This window comes from Clarias gariepinus, chromosome 6 (assembly GCF_024256425.1).
Source record: "Clarias gariepinus isolate MV-2021 ecotype Netherlands chromosome 6, CGAR_prim_01v2, whole genome shotgun sequence".
Taxonomy (NCBI): domain Eukaryota; kingdom Metazoa; phylum Chordata; class Actinopteri; order Siluriformes; family Clariidae; genus Clarias; species Clarias gariepinus.
The window spans coordinates 7,264,458-7,290,568 of NC_071105.1; the positions used below are offsets into that span (position 1 = coordinate 7,264,458).

At 36.7% G+C, this 26,111-nt stretch overlaps 2 protein-coding genes across 3 annotated transcripts; both read right to left on the bottom strand.

The window, feature by feature from the left end:
• Positions 1-869: 869 nt before the first annotated feature.
• On the bottom strand, positions 870-16,129 carry rtn4a (reticulon 4a). Its single transcript, XM_053498339.1, has 7 exons — positions 15,701-16,129; positions 9,116-9,323; positions 8,872-9,010; positions 8,693-8,762; positions 5,368-5,414; positions 3,753-3,811; positions 870-1,302 (listed from the first exon to the last, which is right to left on the bottom strand). Exons 1-7 carry the CDS (start codon positions 15,969-15,971, stop codon positions 1,260-1,262), a joined length of 837 nt encoding a protein of 278 aa, XP_053354314.1. The 5' UTR covers positions 15,972-16,129; the 3' UTR covers positions 870-1,259.
• Positions 16,130-19,460: 3,331 nt separating this feature from the next.
• Positions 19,461-23,461, bottom strand: LOC128526066 (carboxypeptidase N subunit 2). 2 transcript variants are annotated; one of them, XM_053497628.1, is made up of 3 exons: positions 23,367-23,461; positions 22,611-22,724; positions 19,461-22,100 (listed from the first exon to the last, which is right to left on the bottom strand). In XM_053497628.1, the coding sequence occupies exon 3, from the start codon at positions 22,090-22,092 to the stop codon at positions 19,705-19,707; it is 2,388 nt and encodes a 795-aa protein (XP_053353603.1). In that variant the 5' UTR covers positions 22,093-22,100; positions 22,611-22,724; positions 23,367-23,461; the 3' UTR covers positions 19,461-19,704. The 2 variants fall into 2 exon arrangements, with proteins under 2 accessions (XP_053353603.1, XP_053353605.1); XM_053497630.1 differs by having other exon boundaries at positions 22,611-22,699; positions 23,367-23,382.
• Positions 23,462-26,111: the final 2,650 nt, after the last annotated feature.

Here is a 26,111-nt window from a genome sequence, read left to right on the forward strand (position 1 = left end):
CCACCTTTTAATAAGGTTTTTGTGAAGGTTTGGTTAAAATCCCAGGAATGATTTAGGAAGAACTGCGGATTATAAAACCTTGTAACAACTAAAGACCACGGAAGATGACGGACAGTGATTTTTATGTTTGGCCTACACTTCACAGGCAGGTGGAACAAAAAATATGTGCTATTTAAAGTAAATAAATAAATATATACAGTATATCATACAGTAGTTGACAAATTGTTTGCGGTATTATAGAAACAAAAGACTAAAGGATATGCTGTTGTAGAACATTAATAAACTTCAGGTTGATAGAAGTATGCTGCACATTGGGTCCATCACCCTGTCATCACCCTGACGTTTTCAAGTATGATCTCATTTGTCTTAACACATCTGCTCCAACTGCATGCTTTTTCTTCAGGTCTCACTAAGAGAGAATACTTGATGACATTTTTTGTGGTGGTTTGCAATGCAGAAGGCCCAGGTTCAATTCCCAGCAACTGAATGCAGAGCAGGTCTCAAGCCTGGATAAAGTAGTTACGTCAAGAACATCTGGTGTAAATACTGTGCCAAATCATGTGCACATCGGACAGTCATCTGTGGCGACCCCTTGATGGGTGCAGCCGGAAAAATACTGTACCATTAATGTTTGCTTATATTTGTTTACACTTTTCCTGTTCCTGTACAATTAAAATGCAAGTTTCCACTTAATTTTCATATTTTTTTTAAAGATTGCTGCACTTGGCGTGGCTTTGGTGGGATTTCTCCAGTTGGTTCAGCACATTCTCCACATTTTCTCTTTTTATCTCTGTCTTACACACAAAAGGTTTAAACAAACAAAATATAAAATATAAATGGGGGGAAAAAAATCACAGAATTCACCCATATGATTTATTTGCATGTATTTTATTTAGAGAGACAGCAGTAATACAGCATAAAATAAACCTACATGAAATGATTTACATCGATCTTCACAGTCAACATATATGCTATACATAGAACTGAAGCTATTCACATTAAAAAATAAAGATGCGGAATAATAACACTCTCGTTTTTACTTTTTTATAAGCTCATTTTCGTTTAAACAGAAAAAACGTCAATGAAGTAAACACTGCTGCAATGAAAAGTAATAAAATGAGAAAAGTAATAAAATGAAAATACACCATCCGTTTAGTTTTAAGTGGATTTTTTTTTCCTTAACACGTAATTGATTACCACACACTACTGTAACAGCTTTACATAAACACACATTCCACGCATCCCAATACTGCTGTTCTTTATTCATCTTTATTCTTTATGCCATGAATCTTTGCCTGAATCCTGAAAAATAAAAAGTTACAGCAACAAAATTAACACTGAATACAGACACACATGATGATAAATTTATATACGTCTCTTTTGGCTTCTGTGTACACAGACACACATGATGATAAATTTATGTACGTCTCTTTTGGCTTCTGTGTACAGTACCAATAATCTCAAGTGCACTGTTTTACATTACACAAAATGCAATTGGTTTACTGTGTAAAAATATCTTCTCAGAGTCAGCCACACATTAAAAGCCCAATATTTAACTTGACCACTACACAATAGGACTATTCAGTTAATTTGCAAGCTGACAAGGAAGCCATGTGACAGCCAGTGACACGGTTGCACTTGCCTTTTTTCTTAACTACATCTAGTAAACAAACAGGTGACATATTAAAGGAAAAATTATACTAAAGTATTTTAATGAGATGTTAAGACATCATAAGACACCAGAACAGCTTCAGGGATTCCAAACACCTACAGTGTGTAAAAAAGTATTTGCCCCATTTATTTATTTATTTATTGGCATATTTGTCACACTGAATTGATTCAGATCATCAAACAAATTCGCATATTTTGAAGGTTTGCACAAAGATAACCTGAATAATAAATGCAAAATGTAGCTTTAAAATGCCGATTTAATTTGTTTTGGGAAAAAAAGCTATCCAAACCTACCTGGCCGTATTTATAAAAGTCATTTCTCCCCTTTGCCTAATCATGAATGAACTGTGATTAAATACATTTTTGAAAAGCTGAATTAAATTTCAGGTGTGATGAGAACAGAGAAACCAAGTAATTGACGTGTCAGTCTGGAAAGGTTACTGTGCCATTTCGAAGGATTTAGAAAGTAAAACATTATGGACATATGGGGGACACCTTGGAACAGTGGTGAACCTTCCCACGAGTGGCTAGCCTATGTACCAAAATTACTCCGAGAGCACAATGATGATTCAACCAGTAGCTTATAAAAGAACCGAGAACAACTTCAACAACAACAAGTCCTGCAGGCCTCACCTGCCTTAGTTAAAGTCAGTGTTCATAATTCAACAATAAGAAAGAAACTGCAGACACAAATGGTATCTATGGGAGAGTTCCGAGGTGAAGGCCACTGTTGACCAAAGAGAACACAAAGCTTCACTTTGGCTTTTGATTATCCCAAAGACTTTTGGGCAAATATTCTGTGGACTGATGAGACAGAAGTCAAACCTTTTGAAAGATGTGCATCCCGTAACACTATTCTAAAAAAACTAACACACCATTTCGTAAAAAGAATATCACACCAACAGTTAAACATGGTGGTGGTAGTATGATGGTCTGAGGCCGCTTTGCAGCACCGGGACCTGGATGATTTGCCATGAATTCCATAAACCATGAATTCTGTGCTCTACCAGAAAATCTGCATTATAATGCCCAGCCATCAGTTTGTAACCTCAAACGCACTTGGGTTATGCAGCAGGACAATAATCCGAAACACACCAGCAATCCACCTCTGAATGGCTGTGAATGAAAATAAAGTTTTAGGGGTGGCCCAGTCAAAGTCCGGACAAAAATCGGACTGGAATCCTTTAAACAATGTGGCTAAATTAAAAACTTGTGAACATCTGGCTGAATTAAAACAATTCTAGGCAGAAATTCCTCCACAGCAATATGAAAGAGTCATTGCAAGTTATTTCAAATGCTTGATTGCAGTAGTGCCGCCAAGGCACAACTAATTATTAGGTTTATGGGGAAATTACTTAAATTACAAAGAATCAGGTAGGTTTTTTCTGTTCATAAAAGAAATTAAAGAATTAAAAAAAACGCATTGTGTATTTACTCTGGTTATCTTTGTGTAATATTTAAATAAGGCAAATTAAATAAATAAAACAAACAAAAAAAGAACACACGACACTATGTACCCAAACCGTACTAACATAACACATACTATGTTTTTCTTTCAATTTTGTATAAAGTATAAAACTAGATATGAATTCAATACAAGACACCCTCCCCATCATACACACACAGTTTGAATGCACATATAAATAATAGAATCCTCACAGGGTTTGCAGTTTAAGAGGAATTGACAGTACAGTCAGTTTGTGCTTAATAAAATTACTTTAGGGGGTAGAGAAGTAGCACGCTAATTAGAGTGTCAAGTGCCACGGAAGAGGCGCCAGCTGTCACATTATAGATCTGTCCCTGCTGTTTGACATCACATGTGTCTGTACCACGAATACCATTGAAGAGAAAAATAATTGAAAGCACAGTGGTTCATTTTCAGCAAATAATGTGAAATGTATGAGCAAACATACTCCTGGTGAAAAGAAACAAAATCTTTGCAAATATACTTTCTGTTAATCTCAGAAATGACTTCTATAAGGTTAATGTGAAGATGTGTTTTCCCTCTAATTGTATCGATGTACATCGGTGTCGGCTAATGCTTAAAAGAAAACAAAGTAATGACTTGTCTTCACTCTTACTTTTTCAGTACGTCTTGGAGGTTGTCCTTGACCAGACCGTAGTAATGATCAATCTGCATCTTTGTAAGATAAACCATGGAAATTAATGGAATTCAGTTTACAAAAGATCAACTAATACATCTCTGATTTCATTCATTAAAACACATCATAAGATCTTTGTTTTTCTATCTAAAGATATGATGCTATAAAGATACACTATATTGCCAAAAGTATTCGCTCATCTGCCTTGACATGCATATGAACTTAAGTAACATTCAATTCTTAATCCGTGAGGTTTAATATGATTTTGGTTCATGTGTTACAGCTATAACAGCTTCAACTACTCTGAGAAGGCTTTCCACAAGGTTTAGGAGTGTGTTTATTTTATTAAAGTGCATTTATAAAGTCAGACACTTAGGTAGGGCGAGAAGGCCTGGCTCACAGAATCCACTCCAACTCGTCCCATAGGTGTTCTATCAGGTTGAGGTCAAGACTCAACAGTTCTTCCACACCAAACTCACTCATCCATATATTTATGGACCTTGCTTTGTGCACTGGTGCACAGTCCTGTTGCCCACAATTTTGGACGCATGAAACAGTCCAAAATGTCTTGATGCATTGCTCTTATGCTGAAGCATTAAGAGTTCCTTTAAATAGAACTAAGAGGGCTGAGCCTAACTCCTAAAAAGCAACCCCACATTATAATACCCCCTCCACCAAACTTTATACTTGGCACAATGCAGTCAGACTAGTGCCGTTCTCCTGGCAAATAGCAAACCCAGACTTGTCCATCACATTGCCAGAGAGAAAATCGTGATTCGGTACTCCAGAGAACACGTCTTCACTCCTCTTGAGTCCAGAGGCGGCATGCTTTACACCACTGCATCCAATGCTTTATATTGGACTTGGTGATGTTAGGCTTAGCTGCAGCTGCTCAGTCATGGAAACCCATTCCATAAAGCTCTCTACGCACAGTTCTTAAGGAAAACTGAAGGCCACAATGAGGTTTGGATGCAGAAAGTTGCCGACCTACGTGCACTATGCGTCTCAGCATTCGCTGACTCTGCTCTGTGATTTTACATGGCCTATCACTCCAATCGCTTTGTTATAATACCAATAGTCAACAGTTGACTGTGGAATATTTAGTGGCAAGGAAATTTCATGACTGGACCTATGTGCACAGGTGGCATCCTATTACGGTACCACGCTGGAATTCACTGAGCACTTAAGAGTGACCTATACCTTGTACAAATGTGTGTAGGCACAAATGACTGCAAATGAAGTGTGCATGCCTAGGTGCTTGACTTTATACACCTATAACCATAAAAGTAATTGAATCACCTGAATTCGATGAAGGCTGAAAGAATAACTCTTAGCAATATAGTATAGTGTATATGTGGTAAATATGTACAACACAGAGTAAATGGCATTTACAGTGACAAGAGCTTAACTTCAATCTATATCTGCATGGCGTTCATTAAGAAATAAATAAGTAGATAAAAAACTATAGATGCCAAATTGTTGAAGTATTTGCAGAATGAAACACTTTTGCCATGTTGATGATCCATCACATTGATGATCATCATTACCAACATGCCCTGTCATAGTTTGGTCCTTTCATGGTAATTAGACTCACCTTGTGTTTTTCATAGAGTATCGGACAGGTGAACGCTGCAACGTCACCTAAACAAGAGGAGAGAAAGAGAGAGACCATGATAGAAGTAAGAGTGTGTGTGTTTTTCCTCCTTTCACCAGGTCATACTTGAGGAGATATCGCTGGCTTTCAGTCCTGACCTGAACATTCTCCACTCTTCAAAGAACATCTGCTTACCAATCTTCTTTGCCTTCTTGCTTATAAATAAGTAATTTCTTGAAGTAAACAAAGTCACTTAAAACCTTGGTTTCATCTTAATCACTTGCATCGTTACCCTTTGTCCTCTCTTCTTCAGATCAGCTCATACAGTACACTCCAATACAAAGCAATGTGAGGACAAGACTAAGTCACAGCCACCGCTTTTTCTAGCATCATAAAAACTTACAGGGCCATTTAACAGTATTATTGTTGTTATTATCATCATTATTATTGTTGTTATTGTAATTATCATCTATCGCTCTATTTTGCAGTGTGAATTTCAATGACGGTGCATAAATGCTAGCGATTCAGTTCAGCATTTGATTCACTCAGCTTACAGCCACTTATAATGTTCATGAAAAAGAAAGGTTAGGGTAAATGTAAAGTGATAATAGGCCTTACCTACTGATTTTCTATAGTTTTACAAAGGTTCATTGCATTATCCATTTGATTTATTTATACATCTCACCTCGTTTGCATTCAGGAAACTTTTACGCTGTTCTTATTCATTTTCTTTGGTTCACTTTTGATTTGACTTTAGCCAATAGTGTATTTTTGCAGAGTCTATGCATCAGATATGATATATAAATTTATATTTACCTGCTTATTTTCACTTTCTTACATAGTTTTATAGTAAATGGGGTGAAAATAGTCAAAGCCCCTGCTAAACTGGTTACAGCCTTTAAATTAACCCATCCCTTTCAGGACTGTTAATGCTCATTACTTTTTGTGTGCATTTTCTTTTTCCTAGCAAAATATATTTAAGATTTCTGTTTTCCCTTCGTTCCTTAAGACCTGCTTTAATACATCAAGAGTAGAAGGGTTTCTGAGACACCGGAGATTTGAAACAGGAAAAAAAATGGAACATAAACATCAGGGGAAAAAAATAATTGGGCCAAGATCTACAAAAGTCAGGGTTTATAATCTACCAGGAAAGCCTTTAAAAAAGGTTCCTTGTTCTGCAAGCATGGTTGTAAGAATATAAAAAAGAAAAGAAAAAATATAATTAATTGTGACTAAAAAAAGCTCAAAATGTAAACAGCAGTAATCCGTGCTTAACTCGGTGATGTCCCAGCTAGTCACAGGTGTAATCTGAGCTGAGCACTTGAAGGGTGCGAAATGAATTTTAAGCAAATTGGAGTTTATTAAAGCTTTATGCTAGATGTAAGCTTAATGATTGAAGGGGAAAAAAAAACAAGTACTTAACAGTGACACAGTGTCAACAGCAGTCATACAGATTCTATTAAGCAGGGCTTTGGGTAGATGGGTTAAATTGCAGATTTGAAGTTAAACCATTGTTCAAGTATACATGTGGTCAATTATTTCTGAGGTATTACTGTGCTGCCTGACCGCCGTCGTAAATCTGAGCGACATTTTGCATGAGAGGGGAAGATCAAACTGTCATCAAATTGGCTAAAGCAAAAAGAGAAAATATGCAATGCAGAGGGAAAGGATTACAACGTGAACTAGAAAAGACTCTTGACAGAGACAGTAAAGTATTTCTGTTTGTCAACAGATAGATTGCGTCTGTCAGAGACGGATGTGAACTATGTCAGAAATTTCCTGATGAGCGAGAAGAATTTCACTCCTTCGAATGCTGCGCTGAGGTTTAAAAGAGGAAAAATAGTCTGTGTACCAGATTCAGCGGACAAGACAAGAGCAGAAGTGAATCTTAGAAGAGCTGTGTCAGTGCAGCAAGGTCATTTTTTAGCCGAGTTCCTACCACCCTGACTACCAGTTTTACCAGAAATGGGAGATCAGAAACAAGAACATAGTTGCAGAGATAAAAGTGCATCAAGGCCAAGGTTGTCACTTACAAAACCAACTGAACCTCAGGCTTTTTATGAGATGGATAAATCAGAATGTATCATTCCTGGGGTGATATGTGTAAGATGTTTTCTTTGTCCTTACACCCTGCTGCGCCAAAAATAAGGACTAAATAGAGATCTGAGAGAGGAACTAGCAGAGTGACTACGCAAAGGGCTAGAGGCAGAGAGGCCATGCTAGGACCAGGGAAGCGACCAGGGAAGATGGGGTGAGAGACAGTTTGGAGTCATGGCTGAGTGAGAAGCTTGAACAGGGTGTGGGGGACCAGGAATAGATCAGTCACTCTTAGGTCCATAAGGAAGGGAGTATAAAAAAGTAACTCAAGACATTTGAAGTATAAAACCACCTGTCAAATAAATATGAGCATAAAATATTAATGAAACAGATCTTACAGAAGTACCAACGAAGGGAAAAGGGGAGAAGAAACAAGGGCAGGAACATGAAGAACCCAAAGAGGGACCACAGGAGTATTCGAAGAGGGTCTAAGAAAGAGAATAACAGAGGAACTAGAGAAGATACCAGGGAGGGATTAGATTGGCTACCAGAGCCGGTCCTTCCTCTGGACTTAATCATTAAATTATGAGAATGTACGGTTTATCCAAATGTTGGTGCTTAATTCATAAAAAGAAAAAGCAAAGGCCTCCGAGTGGCGCAGTTGTTGCTCGCCCTATCATCCGGGAATCGCTGGTTCGATTCCTCTCACAGCCGGAGGTCAGAGAGAGCTGATTGGGGGATGAGAGGTTCTTTGTACTCCCACATTAATCACGGCTCTACAGCCAATCAGGGGCGCTTGTGAGCTCACGCACGCGGAAGGAGCGGCTAGCGCTTTCCTCCGTGTGTGTTACTCCGCCCCTAATGTGCCGTGAGCAAGCAGTTCGAAAAGATGCGGTCGCCTGGCCTCACGCGGTTCAGAGGAAACACATTATAGTCTTCGGCCCTCCCGGCTTAATGGTAGTTTTAATGTGGGAGCCCCCTAGTGACGGGGAGGAATAGGCCATGACTATTCCTATAAAAATTCCTATACAAATTAATTAAACAAGAAAAAAAAAAGAAAAAGAAAAAAAGTAACACCATGCCGAAGACATAAGAACGAATAGAAGAAGAATGCAAGTAAGGTTTAGTTTTTCAGTGGGGTACGTTATTTTCAGATCACTAATTAAAAGCAATAAAGTTTGTATTATATTTCACCATTTTATTACTGGTGTGTTTATATTCTCCTGTGGCCCAACTCTGCTTGAGTAAAATAGTCTTCCCATTAAACACTGCTGAGGTGAACACTTACCGATAATGAGAAGGGTGAGCCCATTAAACACAGACCCGACGTAGGTCAGAACCCAGAGAAGCACAGCGAACTGTTCACAATTAACATGAAAAAACAAGGGACTACTATTATTATTATTGTGATTATTATGATTAGTATTATGATAATTATTATTGTTTCTACTATGATTATGATTATACCTTTAGAGAGTCAATCAGATCCTCTACCAGGAAAAGATGCTTCAGTTCATTAAAAGTGGCATTGATATACTTCAACAGGATGTCATCATGTTTATGAATTACATCAGCTGGTAGAAGGACATTCTGCTCCAGATACAATCTGAAAACACACACACACACACACACAACAGGCAAGGTATATATGTAAGTGCTTTAATACTCTAAAAAGATACACTTCCAGCTTATATGGTTATATGCTTCTCACTTAAACGGGTGTGCGTTTTCGCTCTTTTGTAGAGCATCTGTGACTCCTCTGTAGATTCGGAAGCAGATGGTGACAGATAAAAGCGTCAGAGCGATGTACGAACACACGCTGATGATGCTGAGAAGACTCAGAGAGATCAACAGTGACAGTGTTGCTCCGAACACACACGCTGTCTTCTGTACATCGCGCCAGTACAGCAGATCCCACACTGGAACACACACACACACACACACACATATATACTCAGAAATATTTACAAAGGTTTACAAGGTGACGCAGTATAACTCTTACTTTAAAACTTAAGTCAGAAATATACCTGATAATTAAAAATGTGAAGAAATCTAAAGACTAAACATTTAACTTGTCCAGCACAGTACCATGTCAGCCAAACACATATGCACTGCAGGTGCCACAAGTTGGACTGAAATACTGTTTGTTTATCGTCACAGAAACTGGGTTCTTCACAACAGGATGTTTTTTCCTCCACAAAATTAACAGCTAATGCATGGATCGTGATATTTGACAAAAAAGTGCACTGGGTTCGAATCTTTGATTCCAGTTTATTTGATTAAAACCCAAAATATGCTACAGAAATTTTCTATTATATTATATTTCTACTATTATTATAGTGGATATTTATCCCCTTTGAAAATAATTTCAGCATGTAATGTTTTAATGAAAACAATATGTCTGTATAGCGCTGTGACTGCTGTAGTCATCTATTCGAACTCACCACATCTTTACTTTTAAGCTCCCCAAAGTGACAGCTATAGTTATAAACAGTTATTACATCATCGGCATCTCTTGTTGGTTTCTTGACAAATTAATGTTACAAAGCGCAGAAACTGGAGATTTCACGTGCAGTGGAAAAAATAAATAAAAGGATAAAGTACTTACTTTTGATATCCATTGTGTTCCTGTTAATGTGACCTTAAGGGCACAAGCACTATGATATGGTGAGCAAAAAAAAAAAAAACACTTGTTCTTCTAAGGATTTTTCCCCTCCAACATCAGAGGGTTAACCTTAACCTAATAAAAAAAAAAAAATAGCACACGTTGGATTTCCAATGGTTTGGTTGTGGCGACGCCCTAAACTTATAATAAGAAGCGGCTAATATAACCTTGTATATACAGTAATTTTTTATATAGTAACTCAGTTATCTAAAAGGCTGTTGATTAAGCTGCCTGCTGTTTCCAGTCTGTGAGAAACGCCTGTGACACTCTCAAAGTACAGTATGAGCTATTGTTACGTCACATAATTACACATTTCCCCTTTTAATGCATGTACCCAGTGTCTTTCTGGCAAAGCCACAGGTGCTTGGGCCCGATCATCGTTGCTTTGCAAGTATATTTAGGGCACAAGCACTATGACATCAGCATGATGACGTCGTGACTGCATGCTTTCATCATAATCACTCTGATAATGCTTTTTAATGGTGCTGATGTAATAATGTGTGACGGCCCTCTTGTTAATACTCTGATCCATTTAAATAATTGTTACAATCCGTCATCAGGTGTTGTACTCTGCAATCGCTGCATATGTATCCTATGTAGAAAACGAATATAAGCAGCCCTGTACCAGTAGACGTGGGTAAATTAGGTGCTTGTTTCATGTGTCTGCTTTTTTACAAATAAAAAGTGAAAGACGCTATATAAAAATCCATTTCATTGACTTCATATATACTATAAAAGTGCAAACAAGAATATTAGTTTTCTTTTTTATTATCATCATGAGTATTATAGTCATTTAAGCTTAATTACAGAGAACATAATGGTTCGCACTCCATGTTTTGTTCACAGTTACACATCTGGACATTCATTTCCTTGAAGGCAAAGTTCTATATTAGCCACTAGATGGCAGAAAAAACCTTTTAATATCTGATCCATGCGTCACCATTTTATCAGGTCATTTTGTGGGTATACACACATTCCTGCACACCTATTCCCCACTTTTCAGACATAAAACATCAGGGAACCTTTGCTGACTGCATCACAGTTATTATACAGTTAGTGCATCATTCTCGGCACAAGGGCAGGACTATTACCGACGTGTGTAACAAGCACAGTGGGTTTGTTTGAAAACATTTTTCTAACCACAGGTTTCTATTACCATGCCTTTACACTGGGTGGTTATAGTTATTAATTCTGCCCACTTCTGGCTGTTATGTTTCTTAACTTCCTAATATCAATTTCTTAACTTCTTTAATGCTGCCACTTTTAAAAGGCATTTCTGGCTAAGTTTGAAATTTCAATAAAGGTTCGAATTTTCATTAAAGTACTTGGTGATGTCAAAACATCTCTTACATGAGGATCAATTAGATAGTTAAAAAAATAATAAAACTTGGTAAGCAAAAGTAAGCAGAATTACAAGCTCCTAAATGTCAAATATTTCATTACCAAGATTCCAATGATATTTAAAAAATGTGAATATGGTATAATTTAGACACAATCTCAGGTCCATTTTTAAGCTGATAGAAGTTTATGAAAATCATTCCTTACTATATCATTCCTCCCCAGATCTTAAAAAATGATGTATATTCAGACCCCCTTTCATTTTTTAAACACAGCTGCACTCAAATAAAGGTGTAGAACCATCTCAAGGATGATCAGAAGAAATCAACAGCTCCTGAGATACATTTTTGAGTGTCACAGCAAAGAGTCTGAATACTTAGGCCCATGTGATATTTCAGTTTTTCTTTTTTTAATAAATCTGCAAAAATGTCAACAAATGACAAAAAAAAATAACTTAATTTATTTTAGCAAATGTCTGCGATTATAACAAAGAGTGAAACATTTATGGGGGACTGAATACTATTTATATATAAAATCAAAAATAGGGTGACTACGTTCAAAGTGTTCGGATGCAAGCCTAGGAGCATTCATTCACTTTTTACAGACTCTCCAGTTCCTCTTTCCAACCCTGCTACTTCTCCTTCTCAGACACATTCTATTGCTGACGATGCTGTCACTTGTAACTGCTACATTTATTACCACTGCTGCCTTCTGTTACATAACTCCTACCACAATGTCCAGTCAGTTAGCAAATACCCACCTGTCCATGTGGATCAGGAAAACCCACAGAATATTTGTCCTGTTATTCTCCACAACATTCAGAGAATTCTCTTTAAGTCCTCTTTGCACAATCTGCTCCCGTCTCATGTGGTAGAGCCCTGGTTCTATTAATCTGGTGCATCTTAGCACCTGCTCTTGTGGTGCTACAGTCAGTACCTTAATGCTGTTATAAATCACAACTTTTCCACCATTTCCTCTGATCAGAAGGCATGAGCGTTAGATATTAGATTTTTAACAAGCTGATAACCTGGCACCACAATTTGATATATACACACATTATAATAACTTACCCATCACACAAAAACCTGGATAAACATGTAACACAAGTTTTTTATGCAAACTTAACATACATAGACAAACCTGGTCATTTCTCTAGCCAAAGCATCAACTGTTCAGCATCCTTTTATACTCTGGATAATGAAGCACCACTTAAAAGAAAAGTAATTATGGTGTAAAAACACAAACACCCTGGTATAATGATCACACACGCAATTTAAAACAGATCGCCCAAAAAAGAGAACATAAAGAACATCAACCCAAATTGATGACTTAATTTTTTTTTTTTAATCAGACTCTAAATTTAAAGCCAGACAACCTGACAGCTTAATAACTTAGTAGCATGATGGTAAGACATAAGATCACCACTTATATTTTATTACATATTTTACTCCCCTTTAAGAGACTAACCAATTTGTACTTATTCCTTTAGCAAGATCAACTTATGTACTAGATCTAGTACATACAGTACATATTTATTTGAACAGATAATACCGGACATAATTGATCCCCATAAAAAAATATTCAGTTCTTCTCATAGCAATGAATAAATACCTAAATCATTTAACATTAAACCCCTAATTAAGTTGACCCCAACTCCAATCAGTTGTCAACTATACACTAATATCCAACTTCCTCCTTATCTATAGATACAAAAAAAAAGGTTGTAGCACAGCAGTTATACTCATAACTCTGTATGAATAACAATCATAAAAAGTGTATCACACATGCTCTGTCATGGACTATAAACCAATCAAATAGGAAAGTAATTTTTATTTACATTCCTTTATACATGTGTATAAGGAATGTGATATATACTGTACTGTATATAAAGTAATTTAAGACTGTACTTTTATTTGCGCAAGATATTGAAAAATAAAAATATCTAATGTCAGTCATTATCATTTAAGTGCTGCTGACAATACGATTATGGAATAAAGGGCATGGCGCCTCTCCACATCAGCACTATTCTGTAGTACACACATATACCAATATTACAGTTGTGAAACTTCCCAAAAAGTAGCGAAAATCAAGCGAAGGCATGGTGCTGCTGAAATAATGCGTGTGGCTCTGTAGTGCACTTACAACTTACTGTAATGCACAACAACTTGGCACAGTTTTTACACTGACACTACTCTCTTATTTTATCTGGGGTTGGGACCGCCACTGCATCCAGCGGCTGGGGTTTGAGCATTGAATGGGAATTGCACGACACTGTGAAAAAAACTACCACTAACCCCTGATGACCGACTCATCAATAAAACAGAAGTTCTGTTTGTTTCTTTGGCGGGTAGCTGGTGGCCGAGTAGTGTTTGCATAGGTAAGTCACATACAATTATCAGCTTTATGTCATACTGTGGGCGTGTAACTGGCAATTATCACCTTTTAAGCCATACTGTGGGCGTGTCACAGGCTTTCAACACCAAATGGAACAGTAGGCCGCGTCGTCTACAGCAAAACCAGTTACAGCAGGCCAAGCTCACAAGCACTGAAACCCTGAATCAGACTGACACTTTTTGCACAAACCTCTACTAGTAAAACTATTTGTGGTATCTATTACAAAATACCCAAAATGTCAGTCATGTCCGAGTGTGGTTCCTCTCAAGGTTTCTCACAGAACTTTCCCTCTCCTTCATTGCCCTCAACTTGCTTATCAGAAACAATCTGGTCATACTGGTTTAAACCTAGTTTTCTTCACACATTTCATACTCATGTCCCAAATTTTCTTTTTGATTTTGTAAAGCTGCTTTGTGACAATGACCGTTGTCAGGGTTAGGGGTAGCTCAGTGGTTAAGGCATTGGACTATGGTTCGTAGGATCCCAGGTTGAAATCCCACAACCACCAAGTTGCCACTGTTGGGCCCTTGAGCAAGGCCCTTAATCCTCAACTGCTCAGATGTATAATGAGATAAAAATGTAAGTCGCTCTGGATAAGAGCGTCTGCCAAATGCCTAAATGTAAATGTTGATAAAGGCACTATATAAATAAAAATTTGAATTTAAAAAAAATGTATATACTAATTACTATAATAATAATAATAATAATAATAATAATAAATAAGCCAGCCTGTATAACTAGCATACATGCTAATGACAAATGGGAATTCATGGCAGTCTTAAGATTTCTTTTTTTTTACTAGGGGTTACCACACACAAGAAGATACTAAAGCCTGCGTGCTAGCATTACCTGCAGCAGCGACGGTGCAGGTTTAAATGTAATCACGCTGCCGCGCCTCACATTACTCCAGTGTCTCTGCCTGTCATTTGCTCTGTCGCTGTGGACGCGTCACAGTCTGATCTGTGCGTTCTTTTCTCCTTTTTTATGTTTTGGTTACACCAACCTATAAAACTATAAGCTCGGCCTGATGTACCAGTTTTTGCTACTGTTACATTCGGTGAGGAGCGCCTGTGACACGCATATAGTATGACATGATGATGTTGCCAACTGTTACTGTCACAGTAACGCATGCAGGATGATCTGGAGGTTCAGTAGCTAGGAACTCGGCCTGACGTACATGATTCGCCATAGGAACGCTGCCCACTGTTACAGTCGGTGAGGAACACCTGTAGCACTCTCAAAGTATGACATAAACGTTTCAATCTCACTCAGTCATTGTCAATACCACTCAGTCTATATTGTAAAAACAGGGTTGTGCTTTTTAAAGTGACCTATCACACAGTCAATTAATATAAGGTGAATTAAGGGGTGAATTTATTCCGGTAACATGATTATGTGAATAGTGTAAAACTAAAACATACATCTTGTTTACGCATTAATAAAATGAAAATGTAAGCACAGGACTCAGACACAAATTATTCTTTTCAGATTAATTAACATTTGAAGGTCGCTATGGTGGGCTAAGGAAGTGCAGTTCACTAAGTGCTTGGTTTTATTACATTCGTCATGCCTTTATCTAAACTACACACGCAGGATGTTGTAGAGGACTGTTTAGCCTTATTAAAAATGTATATTTACTTTAATTATCAATTTAAATGAATGTAAATAAAATCCACCCCATTGTAATTGGGTGTGTTGGAGTAATAACCCAGAGAGCAAGGTGCCTTTTTGCTAGCTAACTGTTGCGTGAAGACCCGGATGAATTCGGGGCATCTGATTGGTGCGTCTGTCTACAGGACTTTATAACGTGTTAGAGAGAATGACCCGTTTCATTATTGTTTAATCTGCCATTATTACGCGTTATGTGGAAGAAGACGATAACTAACTGTCACTACTTACACTGAGACGATGATGTTCCAGCTTCCGCATGTTCTTCCTCTTTTTCAGGCCGATAATTGATGATCTTAGCATTTTTTATGTCCACATTATGGTCTTCCGATCGGTGTCTCTCGATGGCGTCTTTTGCACCCCCGGCCAAATCTAGAATATCATCAATGTCAAAGTTTTTACAGTCGGAGAATTCTGACATCTCATCCGCAAACTCATCATGGGCGAGTTTCTCTCCTGCATGCTGCAGGTACTCTGTAGTCGAACTGATCTGATAATCCATAGCGGCGACAACTCGAAAACAAATAGCAAGGTTTCAGAAACAATCTTAAACCAGAGAAAATATCCGCCTCATAGTTTAATGGTGCAACTTTTAGAACTGAACATTCCAGCTGAAGCAGGTTTCAAGTTAAGCCGGAAGTTACTCAAGTCGTCGCACGCAACACTAAGGGGAGGGGCTTGCTGTTCCATTCTTTCATCGGGGGGCGTGGCTAACGGTTACACTGCGAGTTTGTAGGGGGCTCGCCAGGGGTCCTTACTAATGTTCTCAGAGAGGAGGATAATAATAATAATTGTATATAACATGTTAAGAATAAGAAAAACAGCAATCATATATATCATATTATTCATTTCTGTGCACCCCCCCCCAAAAAAAAAAATATATATATATATATATTAGTGCTGTCAAAATTAGTGCGTTAACGCATGCGATTAATTTGAAATATTTAACGCATTAAAAAAAATTAACGCAATTAACGCGGTTGCAGTTTTTTTATTTCCTGTTGTGGCCGACGTGTGTTCAACGTGCAAAGAAGTATGGATAAGACCAAGGAAGGACTTTTAGACGGAAAGTTTCAGTATAAAACTCTGCCGGATGGTCCTGTGGATAAAACAAAAGTAATCTGTACATTTTGCAAAGCCGAATTTAAATACCAGAGAAGTAATTCGTCTTTGACATATCACTTAAAAGCAAAACACCCCACCGAAACAATCTCTACAGGGCCTCGCCAATGTAAATTGCATTGATTGTTTTAAAATTCAAATGACACAAATGGCACATACCTGTGTTTTTATTTCTGTAATAAATATGGCTTTCAAGCCAACAGTTAATTTGGAGAATATTGATGGTTTATTGCAGGTATGTTGTTTACATGAGAAAATCTGTGTTACAAGTTAAACAAAAATTCCAATAAACAATCATATTTGAATTTAAATAGTTTAATTGTCTTGAGTTTAGATTAATTATTTACATTTAAATATCCAAAAAGTTTCAGTCTTTTAATTGTGATTAATCGCGATTAATTGCAAAAAATTGTGCGATTAATTAGTTAATTTTTTTTAATCGATTGACAGCACTAATATATATATATATATATATATATATATATATATATATATATATATATATATATATATATATTGTATATATAAAATATAAACACATAAAATGTTTTTTTTTTTTTTTATGAAAATGTTCTCCACCATGTTGCTTCCTTGTCACAAACTTGGATGGGGCAAAGTATTAACAAAATTAAAACTAAAAGAAAAGAAAAAAGATAAACGTATTTATTCATTCATTTATTGATTTTTTAAAAATAGATTTTTGTGCAAGGTTGTGTCTGCCAGATTGCAGCACAGTTTCTTAATGTCTGTCTTGATTCATTTTCAATAAATCGTCCAGCTATACTACATATTCATGGTAGAATTTTGGGACGCTGGAGTCGCACCACCCTACCATGTGTACAATACTTAAAACAATTTTGTACACATATTTGTATATTTGTATATTAACACTACTTCCTGTCTAAGTCTAATCCTCCTGTTATTTTATTATCCATCCTTACGCGTAGGATAATAAAATAACACAATTTACAACAATATATCAACATTAATAATAATCTTTACCACCACTGCCTGATTTACAAATTATGAAAAAATACATAAATAAGAGCTCAGCCTGGAAAACCATGGCCATGTACAGTATTTACTTCACTAAGTTGTACTGTATGTGTTGGCCTGAAAACCCTTTACTGTGTGAACTTTTTCTACCATTTATGGTTCTAAAGGCTTTTTCTGGACTAATATTTTCTATCTTATTTGTATGTACCTTATTTATGCATTTCTAACAATTTTAGCAAATCATGTTAATTTCAAAAGTAAAAAAGTTAAAATCGCATTAAAAAATTCTAATTCCAATTAACCTTTTCTATACATGAAAAAACATTAAAACCAAATTTTCTTTATTTATACAGGATCTGTTATCCTGTAGAGGATCGCACAGGGCCTGGAGCCTATTCCAGGAAACACCCTGCCAATCCATCACAGGGCACACAAACACATGCAATATGGGTAATTTGGGAATGCCAATTAGCCTAATCCCAATATTTTAAGAACAGAGAACTGTATTCTATTTCCTATTAATAAGAGACAATCTTAGCTGCACTTCTGCTGGAAATTAGTCATTGACTGGGTTCTCTCATGTCATTGCAGTCGTTCCTGTTAACATTCAGCGAATGGAACACCAATTCATGCAGAAAAGATGCATTTGTTTGGGGGAACTGTACACACAATTCATGAACACCACTTGCATATTACACAAACTCGACTGGTAGTTACTGCCACATCCCTTGTATAGTCCTGACCTCAATCCAAGACATTTACACATGATCGGGTCATTAAAGTAATTCCTGGTAGTCTAGTCCGATCATGGCTCTGGTGAGAAAACACTGGGATAAATGCATTAGTGTAGCAGGTGATAATATTGAGAAATAAAGGGAGTTTGTGTGCATGCGCTTGCATGTGTAAGTAAAGCTTGTTTTAGTCAATGTGTATATTTTTATATGTTTTGCAACACTGACCTCAAGTGGCAAATATCATGTAATAAAAATCAAGTAAACGCCACTGGCAAAAAATTAAAATGGAGACTAAGGGCAGGTCATTGGTACAAAAATTCACTGGGAATTTTACTTTATTTAGAGCACCGTCATTGTGTGTGTGTGTGGGGGGTGATGAATGATCAACCACACTTTGCTTTTAATATTTAATTTTATTAAATCATATACACCTACCAACAAATACCAACATATACCCACTGTAAATATAAACCGGTATGGGTGTTTGGCACCATACTGTACTGTATATGTCACATACCCAAATGTATTGTGCGGAATGTCCCAAAAGCCTCCCTACATAGGTAATATTGAATTAACAGTTTACAGATCCTTGGATTGTTCATTGTGGCTTTGTGGAATGGCCTCCAACACCCTCATATCTACACCCAATTGATTTCTCCTTGTGGGTGCACATAAAAAATAATAAAGCACAAAGACAATTTAAAGTTACACAATAAAAGTGCATTCGCATGCATATTAGCAGATGTTATAACGAGTTAATCATTAATAAGAGGAATGATTCCAGGTGCATTTATAAAGATGGTAGATGGTGTATGAACAAAAATTTTTTTTCTTTTTAAAAAAAAAAGCATTAATTTAACCTACTATGTATGAAGACTTTTTGAACACCCTGTACGTGAACCATGCAAAATAGGGTTGAGAATCAATGCAGTGTACTCTATATTGCCAATGTATATGGAAACCTGATGATCATACTCATATATACCTGTTCTGTTAAATATCCCATTTCAAACTTGCTTTCTCTGTTGTTTGCTTTTACCTTTGTAGCACCATTTAGGGAAGGCCCACACAGGGATGTAACGGTCAGGTGTATTGGCTGTGTTGCATATTCAAGTAAATTTAAATATTTCCCGTAAAAAAAACGTAAAAAAAAAAAAAAAAAAAAAACTATAGCAGTTGATTTTTGGAAATAATATATATTTTAAAAACTATTTCTAAATTGTGCCTAGTGGATGTTGTCTATCAAACACCAGTTACTGTACACATATACACAAGTTTGGAAGCAACAATAACTGAAACAAACTGAGAATTTCACAGGTGCAAGAACCTGTTAACAGGACAATGATAAAACCAGTGAATACACAGGCTATATGAGACACAGTCTCATAGGGCCACAGTCTCAGTTTCTTCGAGTGGCAGGAGTGTAACAGATTTGGTGTAGGAGAAGCGTGTGAGGTTGACATTACAATATAGCTTTTCTCTTTGCTGGAGCAAACAATACAACGAATAAGTGATCTTTGCAAGTACCAGTGTACAGCAGATCTCTATTACCAACATAATTGTGTAGGAAAGCATCAGGACCTTACAGGATGAAGTTTTGTCTGCTGGTGAGGTGGAAATCATGCCAGAATATTGATGATGAGAGTTGGAGACACTAGTACACATAAAAGTTCTGAGGACTGTGGAGACTTGTGTTGTTTTTCTTACTGGCGATATAGTGAGGACTGTAGTAGTTGTGGCCTCTGGATTAGTTACTGTTGTGACTAAGGTTGATAAAGCTGTAGATGAAGTGGTTTGTTCTATGGTTGAAGTAGTTGGTGGTTTGGTTGTTGCTATAGTGGGTGATACTGTAGTCAAGATTTTCATTGTTGTAAGGAGTTCTGTGGTTGTTGTAAGAGCCGTTGTAGGAAAGGAAGTGATTGGTGGTGTAGTGGTTGCTATAGTGGGTGATACTGTAGTCAGGGTTGCCGTTGTGGTAAAAAGTTCTGTGGTTGTCGTAAGAGCCGTTGTAGGAAAGGAAGTGATTGGTGGTGTAGTGGTTGCTATAGTGGGTGATACTGTAGTCAGGGTTGCCGTTGTGGTAAAAAGTTCTGTGGTTGTCGTAAGAGCCGTTGTAGGAAAGGAAGTGATTGGTGGTGTAGTGGTTGCTATAGTGGGTGAAACTGTAGTCAGGGTTGCCGTTGTGGTAAGAAGTTCTGTGGTTGTCATAAGAGCTGTTGTAGGAAAATAAGTGGTTGGTGGTGTGGTTGTAGGATAAGTGGTTTCTAATATGGTGGTTGGGGAAGGAGTGGTGGGTACTGTTGTTGGAGTGGTAATCAGGGCGGTTGTAGTCATTAAAGTTGTTGCTGTACTTGTAGTGATTACGAAAGTAGTAGTTTTTATTTGGACAGTTGTAGATGGTGTTGTCGGTGGAGCTGTTGTTGTAATAGTTGGAGTTGTGGGGCATATCAGTTGGTCTTCTTTCAAAGATGCGATTGATTGACCATCCAAAATCTCAGGGTAGGCACAAACCACTGAAGAAGAAGAAGAAGGCTTTATCTTTCCTGAATTTGCAATCATCCATTTGTACATGGAAATCAGGTTACAGTCACAGTTCCATGGATTGTGATTCAAATATATCTTCTTGAGTTTTGGCAGAGAATCAAATACACCTTGTGGAATCATTCTCAGACTATTGTTATTTAGTCTGAGGGTAGAAAGAGATTGTAGGCTTTTGAAGTCTTCAGAGTGCAGTGATTCAATGAGATTATTCTGAAGATCAAGCTCAGAAAGTTTAGTAAGTCTACTAAAAGGTTCTCCAGAAAGAGCTGAAAACTGATTTGAGGACAGGTCTAATTTCTTAAGTTGGTTCATTGACTGAAAAATTCCATGGGGTAAGGATGTGAGATTGTTGCTGTTCAGAAATAATTCAGTCATGATATGCATGTCCCTGAAAAGAGAAGGGGACAGAGTAGTAAGCTGATTGTGATCCAGTTTTAAAATTTTAAGGGCAGATAAGCGTGCAAACAGCTCTGGTGGAAGATCAGTCAAGAGATTATGGTCTAAAAACAGCTTGGTCAACATATTTTTTTGTGGAAACAAATCTGGGGCTAAGTATGTGATTCTGTTGCCATGGATGTCGACTTCCTTTAGATTTGGTAGAGGATCGAAAATTCCATCAGGCATTGATGTCAGCTGGTTCCCAAACAACCTGAAAATTTGTAGATTTTTGAGCTTGGAAAAAAGAGATGATGAGATGGAAGTAAGATTATTCCTTGCAATATTAAGCTCTGTAAGATTTTCCAATGGATCAAATGTTCCCTCTTCAAATGTTGCAATCATGTTACCTTCCAAACGGAGTATTTCAAGATTCTTGGTATCTTCAAACAGTCCAGTTTTGAGACTCGAAATTTTGTTAGATTTTAGAATCAGTTTTTTAAGGTTGGTCAAATCCTTAAAAACACCAACAGGCAGAGATGTTAATTGGGTACTTGAAATGTCAATGGTTTTCAGATGTTCTAGGCCTTCAAAAGCACCTTCTTCTATAGAAGTTGTAGGTGTTCGATAAAACTCAATGATCTCTATTTTAGGGTTTTTAGAAAATGCTCCGTTTGGTATGACATTAATCTGACTTTCAACAAAATAGACTTCTGTGGCTCCAGCTTTCATTATTTCTGGAATTGCTGTCACATTTTTTAAATAAAGATTTTGAATCTCATCTCTATCATTCTTCTGAGTGGCAGAGAAGCAGATTAAATTGAGTAGAATGCAGATATATAGGAGTATTGTCATGGCTACACCTGAAAATAAAATCAATAAACATTAAGTGGATTTTAAAACATAAAGAATTTTGCAATTCTTTGTAACATCATGCATGTTGCATCTTATCAACCTCAAACGAAAGTGTGGAAATAAATGTCACTGTATAAAGTTAGTGTTTACAGATATTCCATTGCATTGTAAATAAATTGAATAAATGACATGGTGGTCATTAATAATATTAGAAGAATAATAAAGATTGGTACATGCTGAGTCATCCATTTTTTCCTATTTATATTTAAAACATGCATTATGAGATTTCTTTGATGCTATAGTCTGTATGTGAGATTAATAGAAGGTAGAGCTATTTGTTTTTGTATGTCTATATGTGTTCTCATAGTATACAGTAAATTAAACTTTGTTGGGTGTTTAAACTTTACCTGTCAATGGTTTGAAATATTTACCTCCTTAATATTTAATGTAATTTAATGGTAGATAAACATATCAATAAAAAATCATCTATCAAAAAGACATAAAAAATAAATATTTACCTTATATGTTATTGCACCAATATATTGCCTCGTGTCAGCATACTGTAGTATAATGCATTTATCTTTTTTCACCAGGATACATGAACATGCTGAGAAATGTGGGCAGGTCATTTTCTGTTTTCACAGATAAGAGCTGGGCATTAAGAATGTGTACTTTCACAGAGCAGCGTATTTGACTTTAATTAGAAATTCTTTTTATAGATAGAATATAGAATATAAATATTGGAATAGGAAATATTGTCATCTGATCAGCTGTTTCTCAGTAAAATATTAACTGATCTTTTAAAACTTGTTGACAGCATTTTTTTAAAGATCTACATGGTTTCTAAAATGGCCTTGACAAGAACAGCAGAAAAAAAAAAATGTGTATCACCATGTAGACATTTTGCCAAATTGAAGCATGGTAGTGTTAGCATCATGTGGAGATCTGTGCCATATAATTCACTGTCCAATATTTCTTAACTTTTTTTTCATTTAATATTTCCAAACTTTCTAAAATTAGCAAGTAAAAATGCCTGTAAAGAAAGCAATAACAGTAACACTACTGTTTGTTTTTAGGCGGATAATTACTCTTTAGTGTTGTTTAATTCTTCATATTTTTTATGTATTTTTTTAAGGCATCTTTGATTATTTCTATGTTAATGCAGTTTAAATGACAGTCATTTATGTTGCTGATGTTTTTGCACTGCCACAATTATGGCTTACTTAAGGCATGTAAGGACTATTTTCAACTAAAGATATTTGCAAATACAGTACCTCTGCAAACTGCTCAGCACAGTTAGTTCCTGAGCACCTGTCCTGGAACTCTGGGCTTGCTGCTTTATGTGGATTAAGCCTGTGCTGTGCTTGCTGTCTGAAGGGGGAATCTTGGCATGTTTGATGACTATATACCATTTTTAGCTAGTGTGACATCACTGTGGAGGGGAAATAGCTGCTTTTGTGGTCAATAATAGCTTCAATGCTTTTTCCACAGGCTCCTACTGTCCATGTTGTTCCACATACAGCCCAGGTTCAGACAAATATTCATGCAACTTTCTCTCTCTTTGTTCTCCTCTTTGTTCTCCACTGTTGATTACTTTTGCTCTTTGATGTAACAGCTGTATGTGACACAGTGTCATAATGTGCTTACATTAACTACAGGTCACACCGTTGCTGAGCATTTTTTTTATTAAATTTTTTAATGAGGGTGCGTTAATTTTTTTTGCACTTTGGCTGTAAAATATATATTTATATAGATATTTTTTTACATAATCTCCTTGCTTCTCAATACACTTGCTTCACAATACATCTGTCACCAAGCTTTCATATTTCCACAATAAAAATGTTTTATTGTGTTGAGTTGCAAGCCACGATGCACCACTGTTTTCACTTTTTCCAAGGTGCATCTTCATCCTCGTAGAGTTGCTTTCAGGGGACCAAACAGCGAGAAGCGAGATCAAAACTATAGGGAGGATGCAATGTTGTCATCAGCCATGGAAAAGACGGGCGTCCAGCTCCTTCTTGATGACTAACACTGGTGCGACCTGCCTTGAGGTTCTCTATTCATTCATACACACTTCTTCATGATAAAGTACTTTCTCTATACTGTGCACAAAGTCATCCATAAATAACAGCACCAGGTACATCCTAAGACCACAAAAAATAAATCACAGCATGCTGCTCTTCTTTTATGCAAATCACAATGGGCATTCATATTTGCTCGCACCACAGTTACAGACAAACTGATGTAACAGGTTCACACCAGCAGCCTTGAATGGAAAGTGCAGATAAGACAGTGTGGCCAACAGAAGTTTTAATAAAACCAAACTGCGGTTTATTTTTTATCACACTTGTATAATGACACTTATAACAAACCTGATATTTGACTTCTAACCAACTTGCACTCATGTAAAATTCAAATCCCAACATGGTCCCATGTTTGATATACTGTAGCACAGATTTTACAATGAAACATTTGCAATTAAATCTCCTATAACCTTTGGGTTAATTTCGACCCTACTTAATGTTTAATGTCTCAAAATAAATAATTAACCTAATTTTTTTACTTTTCTTAATTTAATGGGACCAACTGGCTAAACGTAAAATTACCATGATAATATGTTTTCAATATCCTGTCAATTCGACCCTAGGCTGTCTTAGCTGTATAAAACCTATAAGAAATATTAACATTTTATACACATTTGTTCTGGTTGTTTTGGATGAGATTGGGGTCACTATAACATGCAATTTCATAATTCTCAAAAACTTTATTGCATTAACCTAATATAACCATACCTTTAGTAGTATGAGAATCACTGATAGTGCAGTTCGTACAGTACAACATGGTAGGTTGAAACATCACAAGAAATTTTTTTCACTCTGTTAAGATATGTTGAAAAATATGTCACCTGCGAATATATTCATAGTTCACACAACATAGGGGTGGAGCAAACATATAATAGCTTATTTAAAAAAAAATAAATAAAAAAAAAAAAAATTATAATAGCTGCCTTTTGAACCATTTCTCTAGGTCATCTGTATGCTGTCTTTTTCTGCTGTATCTAATTTCTGTCAATGAGGTGTTGAAATGAAAGTGACGTAGAGGAGAATGTGTCTGAGACAGAGCACCCTAATTATGAGGCATCCTCCTTTGATGAGAAATAGACTCTCTGTGTTGATCCTCCTTTTGTCTTTCCACCATCAGCAAACACATAAAAAAAAATAATTATTATGGTCTGATGCGAGCAATATGGGATGTATGGGACAAGTGGGTTCAGCAATTACACTTTCTTCACAATCCAGGTCCTGGTTGCATTTCTGGCTCCTTGTAATCTTCTTCAACATCAGTGATTCGAGGACCGATGCTGCCTTTGTAATATGGAGTGAAATAAACAACGTCCAGATGTAAATAAATTTCTTACATTTTTTAAAATTTGTTTGTTTTCCCTGGGGTCAAATTGACCCAAAGCATAATGCATGTTAGTGTTTTTAATAAAAATTGTTTTTCATTCCAAAAGTCATAATAAAGTCAATAAAAAAAAAAACAACAAACAAAATAAATGTCAGGTCAATCAGTGGGATCTTTCCATAGAAGTTCGAAAGGAGTATGTGGCCAACTTGCTGCCGCCTCCCCTTTGTTCGTTAGATTGATTATTACCTCACAGTATGAATGAAAAGGCGATGATGATGCTGTCTACCCTTATACTGCCTATTGTTACACTCTGAGGGATGCCCACTACACCAGGACCTGTCCGCTTACACCTGGGTTTCAGTAGCTATGAGCTTGGCCTGGAATATCCGTTTTCACTGTAGATGATGCTGCTTACTGTTACAATCAGTGAAGAATGCCTTGACACGCTTAAAGGTGATAACCGCCCATCCATACAAATAAACAAAACTGTGGTGCATCCTGGTTATCATTATTACAGCCCAAGCACTATACTGTAGGGTGCGCAGGACTGTCTTGTTTTGACAGGATGGAATCTGCTGCCATTAGGATGCTTGAGAGTCACGTGATTCAGG

Coding starts and splice junctions, on each gene's coding strand:
- rtn4a (XM_053498339.1), bottom strand. CDS start 15,971: ATGGATTATCAGATCAGTTCGACTACAGAGTACCTGCAGCATGCAGGA. Junction 9,324..15,700: donor TGGAACATCATCGTCTCAGT/GTAAGTAGTGAC, acceptor TGTGTGTTCCAG/TGTGGGATCTGCTGTACTGG. Junction 9,011..9,115: donor GAAAACGCACACCCGTTTAA/GTGAGAAGCATA, acceptor GTGTGTTTTCAG/ATTGTATCTGGAGCAGAATG.
- LOC128526066 (XM_053497628.1), bottom strand. CDS start 22,092: ATGACAATACTCCTATATATCTGCATTCTACTCAATTTAATCTGCTTC.